This window comes from Cottoperca gobio, chromosome 15 (assembly GCF_900634415.1).
Source record: "Cottoperca gobio chromosome 15, fCotGob3.1, whole genome shotgun sequence".
NCBI classification, from domain to species: domain Eukaryota; kingdom Metazoa; phylum Chordata; class Actinopteri; order Perciformes; family Bovichtidae; genus Cottoperca; species Cottoperca gobio.
Genome location: NC_041369.1, coordinates 4,329,051 through 4,348,987, shown reverse-complemented (window position 1 = coordinate 4,348,987; position 19,937 = coordinate 4,329,051). Strand labels below are relative to the sequence as shown.

At 42.3% G+C, this 19,937-nt stretch overlaps 1 protein-coding gene across 1 annotated transcript; it reads right to left on the bottom strand.

Annotated features, from left to right (window-relative positions):
• Positions 1–8,947: 8,947 nt before the first annotated feature.
• On the bottom strand, positions 8,948–15,112 carry cdc42ep3 (CDC42 effector protein (Rho GTPase binding) 3). Its single transcript, XM_029449164.1, is given in 3 exon segments — positions 8,948–10,258; positions 10,260–10,762; positions 14,871–15,112. Coding segments are annotated over 2 exon segments (1,080 nt in total). The 5' UTR covers positions 10,548–10,762; positions 14,871–15,112; the 3' UTR covers positions 8,948–9,466.
• Between the last annotated feature and the right edge of the window lie 4,825 nt (positions 15,113–19,937).

Below are 19,937 nucleotides of genomic sequence, written 5' to 3'. Positions count from 1 at the left end.
AAAGACAATATGACTTTCTGCTTTGAGTTATTATCCTCGGTGATGTCCGAATCCAGACATTGACTCCTGTTGTATTGTTTCCTGTAAATACTCTCTGTAGTCATTTAATGGTGATCCTGATGCATACCAGGATGCCTGTCCGTAATTCAACTGTGCAAACCTGAAGTGTTTAAGCCGCTCCAAACAAAACGTAAAATGAATGGCCGCCAGCTGCTGTTTCTTTTTTACGGTCGTAGGAAAGGAGGCTGCTCGGAAATGTTCTGCAGATGTGATTGCATGACTGGCTGGTGACAACTTATAAAAGGAGACTAGGGGGCACCCTGTGAGCCCAGGGGGAGATGGTGAGATCAAGCTTGCATAGCGATAAAGAGAAACAGAGTGGGGTCCTACCTTAAAAGGCAGAATCCTGAAAGCTGTGGGCCATAACATTAGGAATGTAGTCCTCTGACCTGAACGTTTGGTACTTTCATACACTCTTTCTGTGTTCTGCCAGGCAGATTGAGTTATATTGTTAAAAAACACTTGATGGAAATGGCCGGCACTGCTGGCTGGTGTAGGACAGTTTAGTACTGAGTCATCCCTCATGTAGATATAAGACAGTCTTGAATTCAGCATGTTATCAAGAGACCAGAGGCAAATCCATTGAAAATAAACAGACGGCTAACTTTCTAGAGCCAAGGTAATTTTCTAGCAATGTGGGAAGATTTGCTTTTTGAGAGTTGAATGCTTCACAAAGGCCTTCTGAGAGTTAAAAGTATTCAATAATGCTCATCAGGGTGTTGCCTAACAACTCATTCATCAAAAGTGGAGCAGCTGAAGGATGCAGCTTTCAAAGCAACTCCGAGAGTTAGTTGAGAAGATTGATACCACTCTCAGCAAGCCACCGGTTAGTTTAGCTTAGCATAAAGACTGGAAACAGGAAGAAACAGCTAACCAAAGTTAGGCACTTCTAAAGCTTATCAATTTAGATGTTGTTGTTAGCTGGATTTTGTTACATTTTGACATAGACAGGCTAGCTGTTTTCTCCTGTTTCCAGTCTTTGTGCTAAACTAAGCTAAACAGCTGGTGAGGTGGCTACATATTTAGCGTACAAACATGAGAGTGGTAGTTTGATCTACCAATCTTTCACACACATTGTATCTCATTAGTTTAATCAGCTCACATTGACAATTTGTTTCTTTAGGAGTTGTACTGTATCTTGGCAAACAAAAGCTGCTTTTGAGAGAGCTAGCTGTTTCTATGCTAAGCTAGGCTAACCATGTTCCGTCTCCAGCTCTGTACTTATACTGCGTTCCTATCATGTAATTTAGACCGTAACAGGCCCTTTTTGCAGCAGCCATTTTGACATGTCAGATGCAGATTAAACACAGCAGGTGTAACTAATAACATTAATTATGGCCCGGTCACCGGGCACGGGTATTGTGCATGCTGGCTCACTGGAATGGCTGTGACTTACTAAATAGAACGGGACCATAAATAATTTAATCAATTGCACCTGTGTCAACCCTGCTTGGAAAAGAGCCCTGTTGGAAAAGAGCCACCAAGAGCCACCAAGTCATAAAATACAATCATGTCAGCTCACTAGCTGTCATTCCTAGTCAGCGATATCGAGAATCTATTTTTGCAACAAATAGACACAGGAACAGGACATACAGATCGAAAGGTAAGGGTGGATACAGGTTAGCAATTTATAGAATATTGAAATACAGAGATTAGCTATTGATATGCATTGAGAAGAAGATTTGTGGGGAATACTAAGCAGCTGTGTGGTGTCAATTTGGGCAAAACATTATTTGAGTCATTAATGATATTAGTGGCAGCATTAATAATAGAAAGAAACAAAAGGACTGATGGTAGAAAGACAAAAAAGAGTGGATACATGAGTAAATACATACACAGAAAGGAACGAGGGGAGACAGAAATTTCAATAGATCATTATGCGACTATTATTATTTTAATAATCGTGGCAGTTGCAGTGTTCTGTGTTTGTGTCTGTGTGAGTGTGTTTCTACTTGCATGTATGGTCCTATTTGTGTTTGTTTTTGTATGTGAATGTATAAGTATGTGTACGTTTGAGTTTGTTGTGGCATTAGCTCACCAGAAACTCAAAAGATTGAAGAAGTTTTGAATTCATATCAATGCATTTTTCAAATTTCTGTATGAATCTCTCACTTTGTGAAAAGAACTGGTAGTTACATCTAAATAAAATACAAATAAAACACTAGCACGATTGATTCAGGAAACACAACTATTTCAATTTTTGGTTTCCCTTGTTAACAATCTGCTCCAAATACGTAACACTATTAACAACACTTTCCATGTAAAATTGGCTATATTTGAAAAGAAGTATATAAAAAAAATACTAACACTGAAAATCACATGTGTGACAGATTTAATTTAATTTTTGCAATCTAAAGATCTTATAAACAGTCTGTAAACTCTTCCTTGGAGTGGCATGTATGCACCAATAAACGCCACACCCAGGGCAACTCAATGACCTGGCCTCATTATCTGATCCCAGGAGGTGACTGACTCCAGTCATCTCATTCGGGTGACAGGGTTGTTGTTGACCTGCTGCAGGAAAATATGGTAAGTGATGTCACCAATATCTATAAGAGGAGATACCCCCTAAGCCCACTCCCCTCCCACACCCTTCTCTCTGCATAGCGTTGAAGGAATTCTCAGAGGGTTGTCTGGAGGAAATGCAGCAAAGAGCAAATATATAAATACCTCCTTTGGGTGAATATAGGTTGCCGGCCAAAGAAGAGAACCCGAATAGGCAGTTGCTGGCCTGCTGGGGGCATGCCATTTAAAAAGAGACAAAATATAGACAAGGGTGATCTTAGAAAGACTCACATGATCACTGTCTTTGGTTTCATTCCCACGAGCTGCCTTACAAGGAGGGTTCAGATACAGAGAGCATACACAGTACATTACTGTACCATCATCCCTTTCTGGCCAGGCTGGAATAAATCAGAATAATTCATGAATTGTGAGGGGGTTGTCGTAAATTAGGCCGATTTAAAATGCCGTGGAAGGACAGTGAATGTCGCTGACTGCAAAAGGATGCTCTGCACTGTCAATTACACACCTGTAAAGCTTCCTGACTGCATCTTCCACAGTTGCAATGTTTGGATTCTGTCCACAGACAGTCAATCAGGCAGGCAGGCAGACAGACAGACAGACAGACAGACAGACAGACTCAATTTGCCATGATGACACACACACAGACCCATGAGGTCAACAAGTAATTATTGCTAAAAATGTACTGTAGTTAAAAACTCTCGTCCCTTACAGAGCTATATGTAAGTTAAATTTGCTAACAAACGACCTAAAGAAGCTAAGGGTTGTCACCATTACTGGTAATTTCTATGGCACCAAAACCCTGCAGTATATTGAATTGAGTGGGGAAACTTTTTCATATCAAGGTCATTTTTTTTACAACATCCTTCGAGGGCCGTACTAGTTATTGAACTCATAACCTCTGCAACATTTTTTTTAAGACATAGCCCATTCATTTCATCTTTCTTTTATGCTGTGCAAAAAAGCAACTTTTTTATCCATGTATCTTTCTGTTTTATCAGAAATCAGAATCCTTTATTAGTCTGTATGTTACGCTCTAGAGCAGGGGTCGGGAACCTATGGCTCGCGAGCCATATATGGCTCTTTCGATAACACGATATGGCTCGCAGACAATTTTGAGCTGACATTTTTTAACTTAACAAGTAATAAATAATTATACTGTGCCATTTTAAAGTAAAACATTTAGCAGCGGATTTGTTTTTAGTTCTCCCCTCTCCTTTCCTCCGCTCTGTGCGTGTGTAGGGGGCGGAGCCCCGCCCGTCGCGAGACTGCGCAAAGCAAGCAGTAGACCGGGGGGGTCAAACTCATTCACAGAGGGCCAACATTAAAAACTGGGACTACGTCGAGGGCCAAACACGGTCCACATGTATTGAACAGGGTACACATAAAGTGCAAAAAGATATGGAACATATTTAAGTCAACTGCAAACGGATTGCTGAGCAGTTCAATTAAAATATCTGAGCTGCAAAGTCGGCAAATGGTCTCAGTTGATCAGCAGAATGCTGTCGGGAACACAGAGGTGGAGATGTTTGTCAGTGTTTGGAAACACGTAGTGACCAAAGTTTCCTTCTGCATCCGAGTCTCCCACAGGCAGCTTGGCATCATACATGTCCGTGATCACACGGCCCTGAAGCTGCAGGTTTAACAGTGAGATGCTTCGTTATGTCGCACAAACAGTCCAGCTCACATCGTCCCAGAGATCTGTGGTGTGTTTCCCTTTGCTTTCCAAAAAACTTTCATTCCATTCACGTATTTAGATTATTCCTCAAATGTCTTTTCCCGTGGTTGTGCCATGCATTGATTTAATTACCAAAACCGGCGGGCCAGTTATGACAGACATATGATATTTTCTCGCGGGCCGGATATAATTGCCTTGAGTTTGACACCCGTGCAGTAAACACTGAAACATGCACATAAATGAGATAAATAACGTAAGCGTTTAGTTTATTTAATAAAAGAGCACCTGTTCAATGCAACACTGATACCTCTATTAGTACTCGGAGACGTGTTATTCTTAAAAAATGCACGCATAAAGTTGCATTCAAATTTATATATTTTTATATATGGCTCTCAAGGAAATACATAAAAAAAATATTTGGCTTTTATGGCTCTCCCAGCCAAAAAGGTTCCCGACCCCTGCTCTAGAGAGAGCTGCTTGTTGGGCCAAACTCCGCCGAAGTGTTAACTTTATCCTTTCAGCTCGTGCAGGTTGGCATGTTTTGTGAGGCTCGAGATTATTTTTCATCACCACAAGCGTGTCCGCACAAATTAGGCACACTGGCCTTTTATCGTTCGTCCTTTTCTCCTGGAAAGTGCGACATTCCGCATCCACCTTTTTCTTTTTTACACTCGCCATGCTGCGTTCACTGATGTCAATGACCGTCTTGTTTAATATTAAAGTATTTTTACATGACGTGACCACGTGATGACACGCTCCGCTCGTTTTGTGTTCAAGGACCCTGACTTTGGCCAGGAAAAACAGTCAGTTGCCCGTTTATTCTATTGCTGTCTAGATTTATTTTTTTATTTCTTTCTACCTCGAGGGCCATATACGGCCCAGAGGTTCCCCACCCCTGCTGTAAAGTGACACCACTCACCGATTCATAATTAGAATTTAGCAGCACAACAGTTTTACGTCTGTTACTGCATAATGCCAAATTATACCAATTAATAAATTAAACAAATTAATGATTATCTTCATGTAATATTTTAACTAACTTCTATTTGACCATTAATAGCTGTAACTGTATTTACGTGTATTTGAACAATTTGAATTATTCACTATTATGCTGATTACTGCTCACTGCAAATAACCCCCAAATATTGATGCTCATTAGACATTAAGTTACGATTAAGTGTACAGTAGCTCTTGTTTTGCTCTGCATAGCGTGACACTACCATTAACTGGGCCTGGGTTTTGTCACGGAGGTGTTCTGGTGCCTCTGAGGTGACACTGCTCTGTTTAACTCTCATTCTCCTTTCAGCTCAGCTCTCACGTGCCCAAGATACAAACTGAACTCACTATGGTTACTGTCGGCCAAACAGCAGTCAACAGCGCAGTGAACCTGAAGTATCCATTGCCTAGAAGACCAAACTACATGTGAGCTCGCTCGTATCTGCACTGCATCAACCCCTGCTCAGGCTCATTTTAGTCTCCCCTGGGAATAAGTTCTCTCGGCTCTCTCCTGTTGTTGTCTTTTGAAAAGGGAGCTGCAGCTCCATGCTGCTAAATCAGCAGATTTGCAGAACACTTGATGCCGAGCTTCATGCTCAGCATCCCAAAGTAAATGTTCCCAAGAAACGTTCTACTACTGAGGCCCCTGATCATCAGTCATAGCATTCAATTTTGGAGCATGCACAGTATATATCAACGATGAATAATCTCTCCAGCAAGCAAGAGAAATATTCAACAATAATATTTCTAAGAAAAGCTGCGCTCATGCCTCAGATATTTCCTCCTGCTCGGTCTGTTGGGCTACATAAAAAGTACTGTCTCTGTGTTTGGCTCATTTTGTACTGCAGGACATTTACAGCAGGTGAAGACAAGAGGAGCTTTATCCTGCTGCTCATGGGGAAACATCGTATAAAAGTTTCCCTTCTCCTCTGCTTGACACAGCTCAAGTCCGGCTATGAGGGGCTCCTTTACCGACACCTCTATGTGAAAGACAGTGTGCACACTATGCAGCTCTGTTGTGGAGGTTGGGTGGAAAATTTAGCTGGGTCTGAGCTGTGCTTTCTTTGGCTCCGGTGGCCTCTGAGCCAAAGCTTATTCATCTGTGAACTGACAGCTTCACCTAAGCCGAGGAAACTAGGGAGCCGGATCCCGAATCTGCTGGAGGAACGTCTATATCTTGAATAATTTACCTTGTAATGTACAGTCAGGGCAGCTGAGAAAATATCCTTTGTGTGCCCTCAAGTTTTGATAATTTATATTTTATTTGATACAATTTGCCTCATAGGATGCTAACAACATGCAAGTTGTTTATGTTCTTTTTTCGCTTCTTGTTATTCACCATCCTCCTAAACCACGGCATCAAAGAGACAGAATTTAGCAATTAGGCTTTTTCTGTTTTTGTCAAGAGAGCAACTGGTTGGGAAATTACAAGGCAGCAGGTAGTGGCAACACCCGTGTCAGCTCCTTCTTTTGGCTCACGTCTATTTTCAGGAACACAAGTTTGGCTGCACCAATAATATTTGAGCTAAGTTTGCTTCTTTTAACATCAATCTTTTAGTGAATTTATCTCGAGAGATTCAAGCAAACTGAAAACAGAAAGCTAAGCTAAGATGTGACTTGCCAGTAAAACAAGTGGAATATTGTTCTGCATGTGAGTCTGTGGGTGTCACAATGAGTTGCCTGATTGTGTTACAGCATGTTTGTGGCAGTTGGAGTCAAGGTCTCTTCAGGTCAAACTTCCACCGTGGCCTTGTGGTAATGAGAAACAAACCACCAGGACTATTTCCTCCTTTCGTCTTTAGTATTTTCTCTTGTGCCTTCAGGTTCCCAGAGAAGACTAAACCATAAACATGACTGTGTCTGCTGGTAGCCAACCAATTCAAATACAGACGCAGTGACTTACATTGGACAAACCTCTATGAAATCACGGCAGAAAGCCTACTGGTTGCTCAAACAACCAAAATATTCACTCTGTATTTCATGTAGCGTGCTGAACTCACACTCAGACAACATGGAGGCAGTGTTTAGGGTTTAACATGTGTCAAGTATTTTTGTTGGATTTCATTAAACACCGGCATTTCCTGCTATTTTGTGTCTGAGAGCTTTGGCATCTTTACAGAAATACTTCTAATATGTTACACAACACAGCTACAGTGCTGTGTCGCAAGCTCTTTTGTAAACCAAAGGAAATTTTCTTGGGGTCCATGCCTGTAAAAATGAAGGCTGTCATCAAGTCAATGATGTACCATTGAAGGTATATGCATAGCAATTACCTTGACAGCAAAGGTTTTCATTACTCACACTCAGAGGTGGCTTAGCACATGCAAACTCTTTCACACTAATGCTGGGATTTTCCGATGGTTGCAGCATCTGCCATGACACAGGTTTTCTTCATGTCTCCTCTAACATCTGGTATCACAACGGATGCCTCGGCTGGGCAGGTGACTGTTGTTTATGGACATTCTGAGGCCTTTGAGGGATTTGGGCGGGTTTGCCACACATGGCCTGCTAAAGGACAGAAATGGAATTGAACTATAATTATTTGCATATGAAATAAGATTGCTAACACAAGCACATATAACTCTGGATGTGCTAGAGAAGTGTTTTTACTTAACATGCATGACACAGTGGTCCGTGGGTGTTTTGGAGAAGCCTGCCTTACGCCTCCATAAGGTTTTGCTATGACTTATTGTGGGAAGTAGCAGCGCGCACAGCTCCAAAACCTAAATAATCGGGTGCACGGTAATGACAAGTATCAAAACACCAGCATTCACAGATATATGGTCTTCTTCTTCTTCTTCTTCTTCTTCTTCTTCTTCTTCTTCTTCTTCTTCTTCTTCTTCTTCTTCTTCTTCTTCTTCTTCTTCTTCTTCTTCTTCTTCTTCTTCTTCTTCTTCTCTTTTTCTCTTGTATGTGTCCATAATAAACAAGAAGACACTATATCTGTCAGTGTTTTGTATCTTTTGGTATTACATACCCTTCATGCGTCTACAGGGCTGGGCCCACAGGGAGAGATGATCAGGGCGAGGAGGCCATTGATGAGGGGGTTTAAGAAGCTGTGTGTATGGTAATCACTGCTGTCCTGTTCTTTCAGGCTTTTGCTTCCACACTGCTGGGTCAACATATCTTTATTGTAACTAAACAGAGAGAGAGAACTCATCTATCGTTCAGAACTGAACAAAGGTTGCCTGCGAGTTGTAAGTGCGTGTTTTACAACCTCATCTCTCTATGCATTCTGGTAGAGGACAGCGCGGCTCTAAGGCCGTAGCCCTTCCTCCTCACTTGAAACAGCTGATTTATGTCTGGTCCTAGACACTTGTGCTCTGTGGCTGGAATGCATGGAATTTCAAAGACCCCTCCTCTGCCAGTCCCGTCCACACGCAAACGAACAGTGCAGGCGCCTGGTTGGGCAGAGGAAGGTCCACCGGTGCTCCCACTGCAGGGCAGGGACGCAGAATGTAAGGAATGTCAGAAGCGAGAAAATTAATCCATTTTATCCTTCTTTCTGTCAATCTGTTTCTCTTTCTTTCCTTAATATCTGTCTTCCCTTTTGTGCTATGTTTTTTTCCAGTGTTATTTAGATTTTCAGCCTCTCTTGATTTCTCTTGGGTAGTAATTTTTGGGAATTAACTCTTGGTTCGGGTGTATGTGCACATTACCTGCCAAGAATTAGCCAGAGTAGGACAAAATTAATTTATTTGTGTTACAATTTTAAAAACACAAATATGCATAGTGTTCAGTTGTTTGAAATATGGCAAATGAATTATGTGACAGACAAAATAATGCTTTGTTAAACACACTTAAAGTCACAAAATACATATGTTCAAGTGTAAAAAAAGGAAAAGACCTCAAAATTATTGTGTAATTATATGGTGGGAGTCAACATATGAACACAAATCTATCATGTAGCATTTTTACAGTAATGCAAAATCAAAGGCACAATGGCTGTATTTTAGCTGTAACTCAACAGCACATGCATCTTAAACATGCGGCTAGCATGGCAAACAAAAAAAGAAGAAGAATCAACATTCCATAGAAGCTAGAATAGTTATATGTTTTGACAATAAAAACATAAGCAGTTCTGTCTATTGTAGCTCATTTTCATCTCAATGATATATCCAGACACCATTTTGATTGCTTTTTGACTCATTCTCTTCTCATGGCTATAGTTTAATTATTCCCTTTCTCCTCCTAGGGCCTCAGCGTAGCTCAAGGCCTGCTCTTCGCTGCGGGTTTATCCATTATGTTGAGCACGTCGTCAAGGATGGACGGCCCCAGATCGAGTTCAAGAGAGAGGAATGACCCCGTGATCTGGGCGAGGGAATCCTGCGACGTGCTCTTCTGCTTGGAAAACGCAAACTCAAAATCACAGATGCGACCCTCCTCCACCCCACTGTCTCTGTCCACCCACTCTCCATTGCACTTTGAGAGCTCATGCTTGAAGCCCAGGGTAATGTCATTGTTAAAGTGTCCATAACCATTGCAGTTGCCATTGCCATTGAGGCTCCGGCTGCCATTGCAGATCTTGTTCTGGAAGTCCCCTTTACCTCTAAAGCTGTCAAAGCTGTCGCTGCTCATATTACTGTTCAGGCTTCCGTTAGCTTTGAAGGTGCTGTTGCTGTGACCATTGATATAAATGGATGATGGCTTGTCAAACCTGGGTTTGCTCCTGTTTATTTTGTTAGCTTTGGCAACCGCCTTAGAGGTGGACTTATCTGTGTTTTTCAGCAGATCCAGGAGGACGTCAGGCTTCGACTGGATATCTGCGCAGGGAGACGAAGGCTCGCTGCTGAAGACATCCAGGGAGTGCAACATAGCATCCATCTGCAGGATCTCTACTTCCTCTGTGCTGTCAGGTTTCATGTGAGCTGTAGACCCCATGATGTCGTCCAATGGCTCCGGGGGCATGGAGAACACAGTGGAGGAGATCAGGGGAAGGGTAAGCGCCTGGCAGCCACCAATAGTTGGGAGGGAGATGGCGTTCTTGAGCACCGGAGAGGGGGGTCTCGGCAAAGGAAGCATCACCGGTGCTGTGAGCTCTCAGAAACTCACTTTGGACGCCATACTGAGGGTGGACGTCTCCCTTCCCAGCTAGGAGTTCATACTTCCCCTGGAGAAAAGACATGTCTCCAAAGGCATCTCTCTCCCCGCCCTTGCCAATGTGGATGGTGTGGCGAAAGTCTCCAAGTGGTGGACTGATCATGTCTGGGGACAAAATATCTCTGAGACGACATTTCTTTCCCTTCTTAGTTTTGGTAGATTTCAGGTATATGGGTGCTTTCGCTGGCATGGCTGTAACTGCGGAAGAGATCTCAGATATGTAGGATAGAAAAGTCAGAAATGCTCTACAAGTTCTGGACGTTACAGTTCCCCCTGAGAGAAGCTCCTGTTACATTCTCAGTAACACACCGGCGAGGCAGGAGTCCAAAAATACTTCACAGCAATTGCAGCATCGATCAGGTCTGGTGATGTCCGCCACTGTAGAAAGGTCAAATGGCCACTTTCCTGAAATCAGAGAGTATATGTCAGCATTATATATTTTTTTACTCAGCACTGTCACACTTCCAGAAGGTTCCAGGATCGGAACATTGGGAGACAAATAAATCTGGTCAGTAACACAGGTTCCACAAACAAACTCTGGATCCTGCAAGAAAAAACAATCTCATTCTCATCTCGCATCTGGCGAGCTTGGAACCCAGAGCAGAGGAGGATGAGGCCTCGGTCTATGAGGTTTTTGCGCTCTATTCACATTTCCACACATGAGCCTCCTTTGGCCTCCACAACTCTGGATGTGCTAATGTGGAACAGCTGGACCGCGGATTGGGAGAGGAGATGCAAAGCTGGACTTTAGTAGGATCAGAGCAGGGCAGCCTGTTTTAGGGACGAGCTACTGCTCAGACACGCACAAAGATAGAAAGAGATGAACCAGAGGGGAGGGAAGGGGTTTAGGTGGTTTTGTGGGATTGTGCGAGAGAGATAGAGTGAGGGATTACAGAAAACGTGGATCTTAAGAAAGAAGGTGATGCAGATTGTCCATTGACTTGGCTTTGATGGGCAAATAGTTTAATAAGGGCTGAAATACCAGCTAGGTTGCCCAGTAAACATTATTAAGGGGTTATTGGATTTGATAAAAGGTGCCTGATTGCAAGCTGCCTTCTCAGAGATTTTCCATTACAAATCCAATGAAAATGTCACCATGTCGGCAGCCAGCTTAGTGCAGGATGAACTTCGTAAAAACAGGAGAGAAACATTTTGACCGTTTGAAATGACATAGCAACCAAGGAGAAAACACTCCACACACTGCGGAGGAAGGGAGTTGACTGTGTGTGTGTGTGTGTGTGTGTGTGTGTGTGTGTGTGTTGTGTGTGTGATGGGGGGTGGGAGAGAGCACCAGTGAGAAGAGAGCTTGCCCATTTATAGACATATTTACTTATGAGAGGTATGTCAGCAGTGACCGTCTGACAGAGTGCACCGCTGCACAAAAGTGCCTGGGCGGTCAGGTCCACCCCCCAAAAAAAGTAGTTTCTCTGAGAAAACATCCACATTCCTGCTGCAACCAACCCCATAGACATTCTGCATCAGCCTTATCAGAGACACTTTGAGTAGGCTATGTTTATTCAGCAGGCACATTAGTGTGGAGCCAGAGAGACAGACACTTTCTGCGTATTTAAAACCAAATTGCTGGCTGGAAACCGTTGCTCTGACATCCACTTTCAACATGGATGCCTGTGTTTCCAACCTGTTTGCTGAAGTGCAGAAGCAACATTATCTGCATTATGAGAGCCACAACTGCAATTAACTGTACGGGATGTGAAGTACAAGGTGGAATCTTTAGGGGATGCCATTACAACACAAATAAACCTATCACCCAACAAGCACTGTAGGGCTATATATAGCCATGACAAACACTGAGTGTTACAGAACATGTGTGAGTGTGTTGAATAGCAACACCGCTCCTCCGAGGGTCCTTGTGTATTCGAATGCTGGTGTGAGTGTGAGGTGCCTGACTGAGCTTGTGAGCAGTTTTGAATGCACGCCATGTGTGCGAAGGAGAGCGGGTTTGTTTGCTAGCAGTGAGTGAGAGAAAGGGGAGGAAGGACGGTGAAGAGGAGTGCTGCAGTGTTTGATGAAGGGAGGGGGGCAGCAAAATCCCTCACTTGTTTAGCTCAAGCTTTTCTCTTATTTTTCTCTCTTCCATTTCTCTTCCTCCCACTTGTTTTTAAAATACCGTAAATCTTTTTGTAGTCTCTCTTCTTTTCCCTGATGCTGCTCCATCCTTTCTGACCTTGACAGCTGATGCTCACTGCAGTGGGAAATTGGGCTTGGATAGGAACTGAAACAAATGAACCTCCAAGCCAAAAGCTGCTTCCTGTGGGCTCAGAGTGTGCATATCTATATTAACTTTTTCAATGCTATTCCGAAGAAAAGAAGGTCACAGCCGCACAGCTGGCTGAAAAACTTCCTATCAAACGTACCTATTGATTATTTCTCTGCCCTTATGAAATTATAACCCCGTCTGTGTGGACCCTCTCTCCAGTGGCATGAGAAAATGCACAGCCCATGCATTATAATAGTTGAGTGAAATCAATACTATGGACAGAACTTATAGGAAATCCTCTTGAAGAGCAATCCAGCTCTGACAACTCTCACAGGGGGACATCTGCTGCGCGTCCAAGGTCAACACTTGTGGCCCGTGAAAAGTCAGCTGGTATGATGAAAGCCTGGAAGTCTGACCTTCACGAACCATCCTGCTGGTGGCCCAGTTTGGCTTATATGGCAAACATGACTGGAATTCCAGAGTCCAACAGCAAAGTATGAAGAAAACAATATCCTCATGTTGGTCTTTAAGGAATGTGCTGCACAACCAGTGTGAGGGTTAGTTTAATGAGAGATGGACAAATTGATTCGAGTGCAAGTAGAGAATCTCAAGAGTCATAGCAATGTTAGTTAATCTTGTGTTGGCCCAAGAGAAAATTAATCAATTACAATAGCTCAGAGTATCCCAGGATAGACCCATATAGCCTGACCCGATGAATCCATTTGTGTCTCTGCTGGATGTTAATAGTTGAACGGGTGTATTCTGGTATATCTCAAAGCCAAGGCCATATTTGCACCTTCCTTTTGGAACTGATCCATAAAGCTGCGGCCTGGCACGTGTTGACTGAATGCAGTCACAGGTTTTATTTACACCTCCAGGGAAGTGGGGATCTGATGGCACCTTCCTTTCAAAATTGCTTGCCTGAGCAGCCATCCAGTCTTAATGGGAGCTGCAAGATAAAAGCCACTGTGTCATTGGGTCAGCAGCAGCTATCTGTCTGGGCATGAAGTGATCTGGAGCCTCCCCAGCCTCTTTAAAAATGGAGCTTTGCCTCATCAGCTCGTGCTTGGGGGAGGGGGGGGGGGTTGGTTATTAGTGAGGGGGGCACCAGAGGGAGTGAGGTGTTGAAAGTTTGAGCATTGGGGCAGAAGAATGTAGGGTTGGTATCTGCTAATTAAATACATTTGCTTCAGTATTTCTGGACACCTGGGTCTGTATATTCCAAGAGGCAGTATAACTCTACTGCAGCACTACATAAATCCTGCAGTTTGATGATGCTAATTTTGCCGAACTGCGCTAAAGCCGGTGATGAAGGATGTACAGCGAGAGAGAGGCTCAGAAGAGCAGCTGTTCAAAATATGACCTGTATTTGACTTCCCCATTCTTTGAAATAAACATCCGTTAATATTCCTCCCATGATGGAATTACTGTGCTGACATTTCGCATCAGTGCTGTAGAAAAATAGCATGCTATTCTGCACTTGTGTGGTAGTTGTGGTCAGTGTAACAGCATCAGCGTGTGGGAGACAAACTTCTATTCCTCCCACTGTGTCTAAAAAGCAACTTGGTGGAAGTTTGAAGTCTCCAAATACTCTTAACATCTAACCATGGCCTTGACTTTTGTCACGCCTTTGGATAGCAGAAAGACCCTCTCTTTGGGGCTGTTATAAAAGCAAATGCACATACCACAGAGGGTAATGGTAGCCTTACAGAATAGATTGAGCTGTTGTTACATAAAAAAAAAAAAAACTCAATTATAGGCAAAGGCCTTACTTTCATGGTCGTGGTGCCGCGACGAGGGCGAATGGCAGTGTTTGTTCTGTCTTTCTTTCTCGCTCCCCTTGTGCCACCCGCATGCATGGCCAGCACATGCCAGAGTTATCCTTGGCAGAGAAGGAAGCTTAATCAAAGCGTATGAAACATGAAGGGAATGTCAATATATACTGGCCAAAAAAGAAAAAGCTCTTCCCTCCCAGTGTACCCGTATAAAAAACGCCTCCAAATCTGCGAGAGATAAAGGCTGCTCTGCATTTTTGGGGAACATGCCTTAAAAATGTCTGGCAGACAGGATATCATGTTGCTCCCAACAATTCAGCTCTTGTGTTACATGTGTCAGAGCGTCTGCCGGAGAACTTACCAGCCATGCATTCACACGTTTCACTAGACAATTATGCTCCAGACATTCAAGAAAAATCCAAGAAACTCACATGAAAGCATACTGCAGCAACATTATCCTATGTACTAATTTACTGAACCAGCAGAGTGTGTACTAAAACATGCTCCCACTCTCACTCACCTCAGATATTCCGATGGGTGAGATCTTGATCCTTCCCAGGTATTGCTGGTGTGCTCCTGAACACTGCAGCCTCAGGTTGATATGTGTGCGTTCAGTGGCTGCTGTTTGGCTCCTGTGGCTTGTTGATACTGCCCTGCCTCCTATCTCTGCCTCGGGGCTGCACTTCTGTCGACTGGGACGTCTGCCGGACAGCTGTTTAGTCAAGTCTCCTCCTACGCCTCCCGTTTCTCCCCCCTCCTCTCTCTCTCTCTCTCTCTCTCTCTCTCTCTCTCTCTCTCTCTCTCTCTCTCTCTCTCTCTGCGTTCTAGCTTCCTTCTCTCCCTCCAGCAGCACCTGTGCATGCCTGTCCTCTCTTCTACCCCGAGCTCAGATTTTTTAAGCAGCTCTGGGGTGATGAGTGATCACAAACACTGGTCTCGCGGAAAAGGCACATGCCTCATGGGATGTCTGGCTGTCTCTGGCAATGCTTCATGATATGCCCGCTGATCTGCACACATTTAGAAAAAAAAAATAGCTGCATGAAGACACTCTCCCTGTCTCTCTTTAAGCCTCTTCTCTCACAAACACAACAAATTCCAACAAATTCCTTTTTATCACACATGCACATAATTACCTTGCCATTGTTTTCCCAAACTAGAACTCTACATAATCACTTCATATTGTATCAAATTCTATTAATTTGGTGCATAGCCCTTTACTTTTTAAAGCTGCTCCAGGCTGAGGTAACACTGTACGATTGGACTAATTGCTGCAGTATACTGCAGCACTGCAGCACATGCACTGGACATTTACAGATAGGCTGCGACCAAAAATAGACTTCCTCAGTGGGAATCTGTGTCTCTCTATAATGATGTTAAATGCAAAGACACAGATACTGTATGTAAAGGTTCTAAACTGATGCCCACAAGTCAAGGACATGGCAAACCTCACCAGTGCATCCCATTTTGTTTCTTCTATACTTGTATTAAAAAAGAATTCCCTTCACCATGGTAACCGGTGCAGCTCAGAGTTGATGTGTAGATTCCCCCAAAGAGACTGAGGAAGCACGAGGAGAGGTGAGTGTTTCTGCTTGTGCAGTGCGTTACAAAAGGGCAAAGAAGATACATGTGGGGGAGGGGTGCTTGTATCTCAGTGTGTGTGTGTGTGTGTGTGTGTGTGTGTGTGTGTGTGTGTGTGTGTGTGTGTGTGTGTGTGTGTGTGTGTGTGTGTGTATGTGTGTATGTTTAAGAAACGGGGTGAATGCATGTCCTCACAAGTCGTAGTAGTACTTATAGTACAATAATCCTGCTATATAAAGCATCCTTCAGCAAACAAATTCTCTTTTCTGCCGAATCTGGCGGAGTAGCTCATTCTCCTTAAAAGTATAATATATAACATTTCCACACTAGAATTTCTAAAACCAAATAGATATATTTTGAAAATTCTTTATTCAGTGTTTTTTACGGGCTTTACTCACCGTGTCCGTTTGTTTTGGAGAGGAGGAGACCTGCTGATAATTGGGCTTCCGGTAGGAACCTCCTGATTAGGAATAATGAAGGAATCCTAGCCCGGAGAAGCTGACTGCAATGACGCCACTAACTATTTTCTTATTGTCTTGATTGAGAGACCCCCTATTGGCTGAAAATGACAAGTCGCTTTCTCCTTACTGTTATATTTCATGTGATGGATGCACCACTGTATAAACTAGCAATATATAAATCTTTGCAAAGTCTTGTGCTGAAATGAATGCCTGGTTTGTTTGTGGACGGCCTACGTTGCTGAGACACCCTCTATTTAAGTCTTACAGGCGTTATTTAGCACCAGTTAAACAGCAGTTGTGAATGAAGCCCTTTTAGCATGATGTTGTGGAGTCGCCTCGAGGTGATGTCATCTAGCATCCATGTGGCCAGCACACGATCTGTAAGTAGAACACACAACACTGTCTTCTCATTTAGGAAGACTATCAAACCTGGGAAACTCCAGAGCTTGAAAAGGACACTCAATGTAACTCCCCTCAAAAGATACATTGGGCAGTAGTAGAGGGATGGGACACCAGTCAGTGATAACTGCATAACAAGGCATAATAGGTTTAAAGGATTTAAAAGTTTGTACATAATTACTTTATAAATGGCTAATATATTGTTTCATTTGCTTTTTAACAAGAGGCAATGCACTTAATACAATACAATTAAGATACCTGTAGGTTTGCCAATGTTAGCCAGCTGGATCATTTTCAGCTACTGTCTTTTTGCAAGATTTTTCGAAAACCAACAGCCCCTTTTTCACAGCAGATATTTTGACGTGTTATAGTAGCAAACAGCACTTTCAGCAAAAACAGTGTCAGTAGAGAACTTATATGAGCAGGAAGTTCCAGTAATATGTATGTAAAATGTTCCATTGTCCAATTATACGTTTGTGTAAGGCAGACATACCAACTGTCTCATTAAAACTGTGCGGAAACCCAAGTCAAATCCAAATCCTAACACAGCATGATACACTGAATCTAACATTTCCAAAGATATATATATACGTATATATATATATAACCCATGAGCTTATATTTATATACATATGTGTATATATATATATATGTATATATATATATATATATATATATATATATACATATGTGTATATATATATATATATATATATATATATATATACACATATGTATATATATATATATATATATATATATATATATATATATGTATATATATATATATATATATATATATATATATATATATATATATATATATATATATATATATATATATATATATATATATATATATATATATATATATATATACACATATGTATATATATATATATATATATATATATATATATATACTACACATATGTATATACATATAAGCTCATGGGTTATTACTAAGTCTTAATAAATGACAAATTACTAAGCAACGAGTTACAACATGAGCTTTATTTTTCCCCTAATAGAAAGTGTAACCAAAACTTCACAGCCACCTAATGTTATATTATTGATCCTGAGGTTTTCTTTTCAATTTCTTTGTTTTCCGCCTCAACTTTTCTCAGATATTCTCTCAGCAAACTGGAGACAGCAGCACAAACATACACTGTATGGTGTATTCTGGTGAACACAGCGTCTCTGCCAGGAATAGGCTTGTCATCTTATTTTTGTTTTCCCATTTCAAGTTGTGTTTTGAGTCGTGTTATTGGAGGAATTAGACTCAATTTTTTATTCCAGTTCGAGACTAATTTGTCTCGGTCTGCTTTGGCCCGGGCCTTTGCCGTTTACACAAGGAAGTGTCCTGTCTAAACTGTTCCACTGAGGTTACTTTTCTCCATCAGACACACCACACACTGATCTCAGTTCAGGTAAACAAGCCTGTGCTTGTCCACCAAAAGTAAATCAACTGAGAAAAACAAGATTTAAAGAAGCACGCTCAGTTCTTAACACATTGACCATGTTGTTGCATGTTGTAACTCATGAGGTGTAACACACATCAGTAAGAGTGGATCATGACTTGTTACTGTTTTACAGATTTAGTTTTAATCTCACGTTAACACCTCGCTCTGTTGACACATCGGCTGACTCCACCCTTCCTTCTCCAGCTACTGCTCTGCATGTGTTCACACCCATTACGGAGGGAGCTACATCATTATCACTTGCTGTCTGAGGGAAGTGAGGAGTATAAAACACTGACACGAAGCAGTACTATAAAGTAGAGTGTTTGTTAAAAAGGTTGCTGCTTCTCAGCGTTGCCGGTTGTACGATATTTATTGCATTTGTGTGATCATTGTGCCTCTTCTAAGCGTCACTAAAGGGAGTTTGTAGTAGTTTGTTTCAGTCTGCACTTTATATTTTAATACATTTCCAGATTAATCCCACGTCAGTGTTTACGCATCTCTTCTCACGTCACCTCTCTCCAGCCATCCTGCTTGGCTACGTGATGAATGTGACTCATGAGCACGACTGTAACACCATGACAAATACTGTAGGGCGCTTGGTAACGCTTTGGGGTAGCTATCGGGTTTCAGCACGCCTTTGCTCCCATCAATGGATTTGAGGGCACAAAAAGACATCATGTGTCCGGACCCTCACTGTTACAATATGAACAGGCTTCCATTCGTGCTGTCCTGTAATTTCATTTTGTAATAGTAGGCTATTACAAAAATTGTCAGACTGATTGACACAAACCCCGTTCCACGCATCATGGCTACGTCAGCTCTCTCTCAAAACCCAGCTGGGGGTAGATTTCGTCTTGATCATTTGGAGCCTATGGTACGAAAGTAACTCTCAACACTGCTGCTTCTACTGCAGTTATTTGAAACTGGTGATAGTGTGACGGAAGTTTGCCTGGTCTTCACTGGAATCCATCTATTATATGGAAAGAAATATTAGTTTTAATATATCATATGGTACAGTTATATAATACAGTATAATATAAGTTCAGTGTAACTGATTTAAAAGGGAACAACTCTATATGTAATAATAAAGATATGTAACAACAACATTCCTCCCTGCCACTCTGGAAGGAGTTTCAATAACTTTTCTCAAAAATGTTCACAGCTTTTAACAACACCGTCATGAACAAAATGTTCAGCACACATATTCAATATACATTGTTAACAGTCGGAGACTTGCCGCCGCATGTTGACAGCCTCGTCTATAACTGCTCCATTTACATTCTTATCAAAGCATTCTCTCGGGGTTGAACTGATTCACTTGTAGGTCCTTGTGCGCTCATTTATTTTCATCCTGACAGTAAACATTTCACAATGTTCTCAGCCCTACAGCACACAGGGAGGAACCCCATCCTGAGGGCAGCGTCCAATGCTCTGAGGCAGGAGATGTGCAGCCGAGCGGACGGGGACAGGGGATTGTGGGTAGTCTAAACACTGTCTTGCTCTGTGGCTGTATCCCAACATGTTTTTTTGTGTGTGTGCGGGCGATGCACCATACTGAATTACAGCAGACCACACACACCAGAGGTAGCACCTCGGCTTCTGTACCTATTTAAGCAACTTAACAAACTTCAAGAGTTCAAGAGCAAGGACAGGAAGAGGTCAAGATGTTAAGTGCTGGCCTGAATC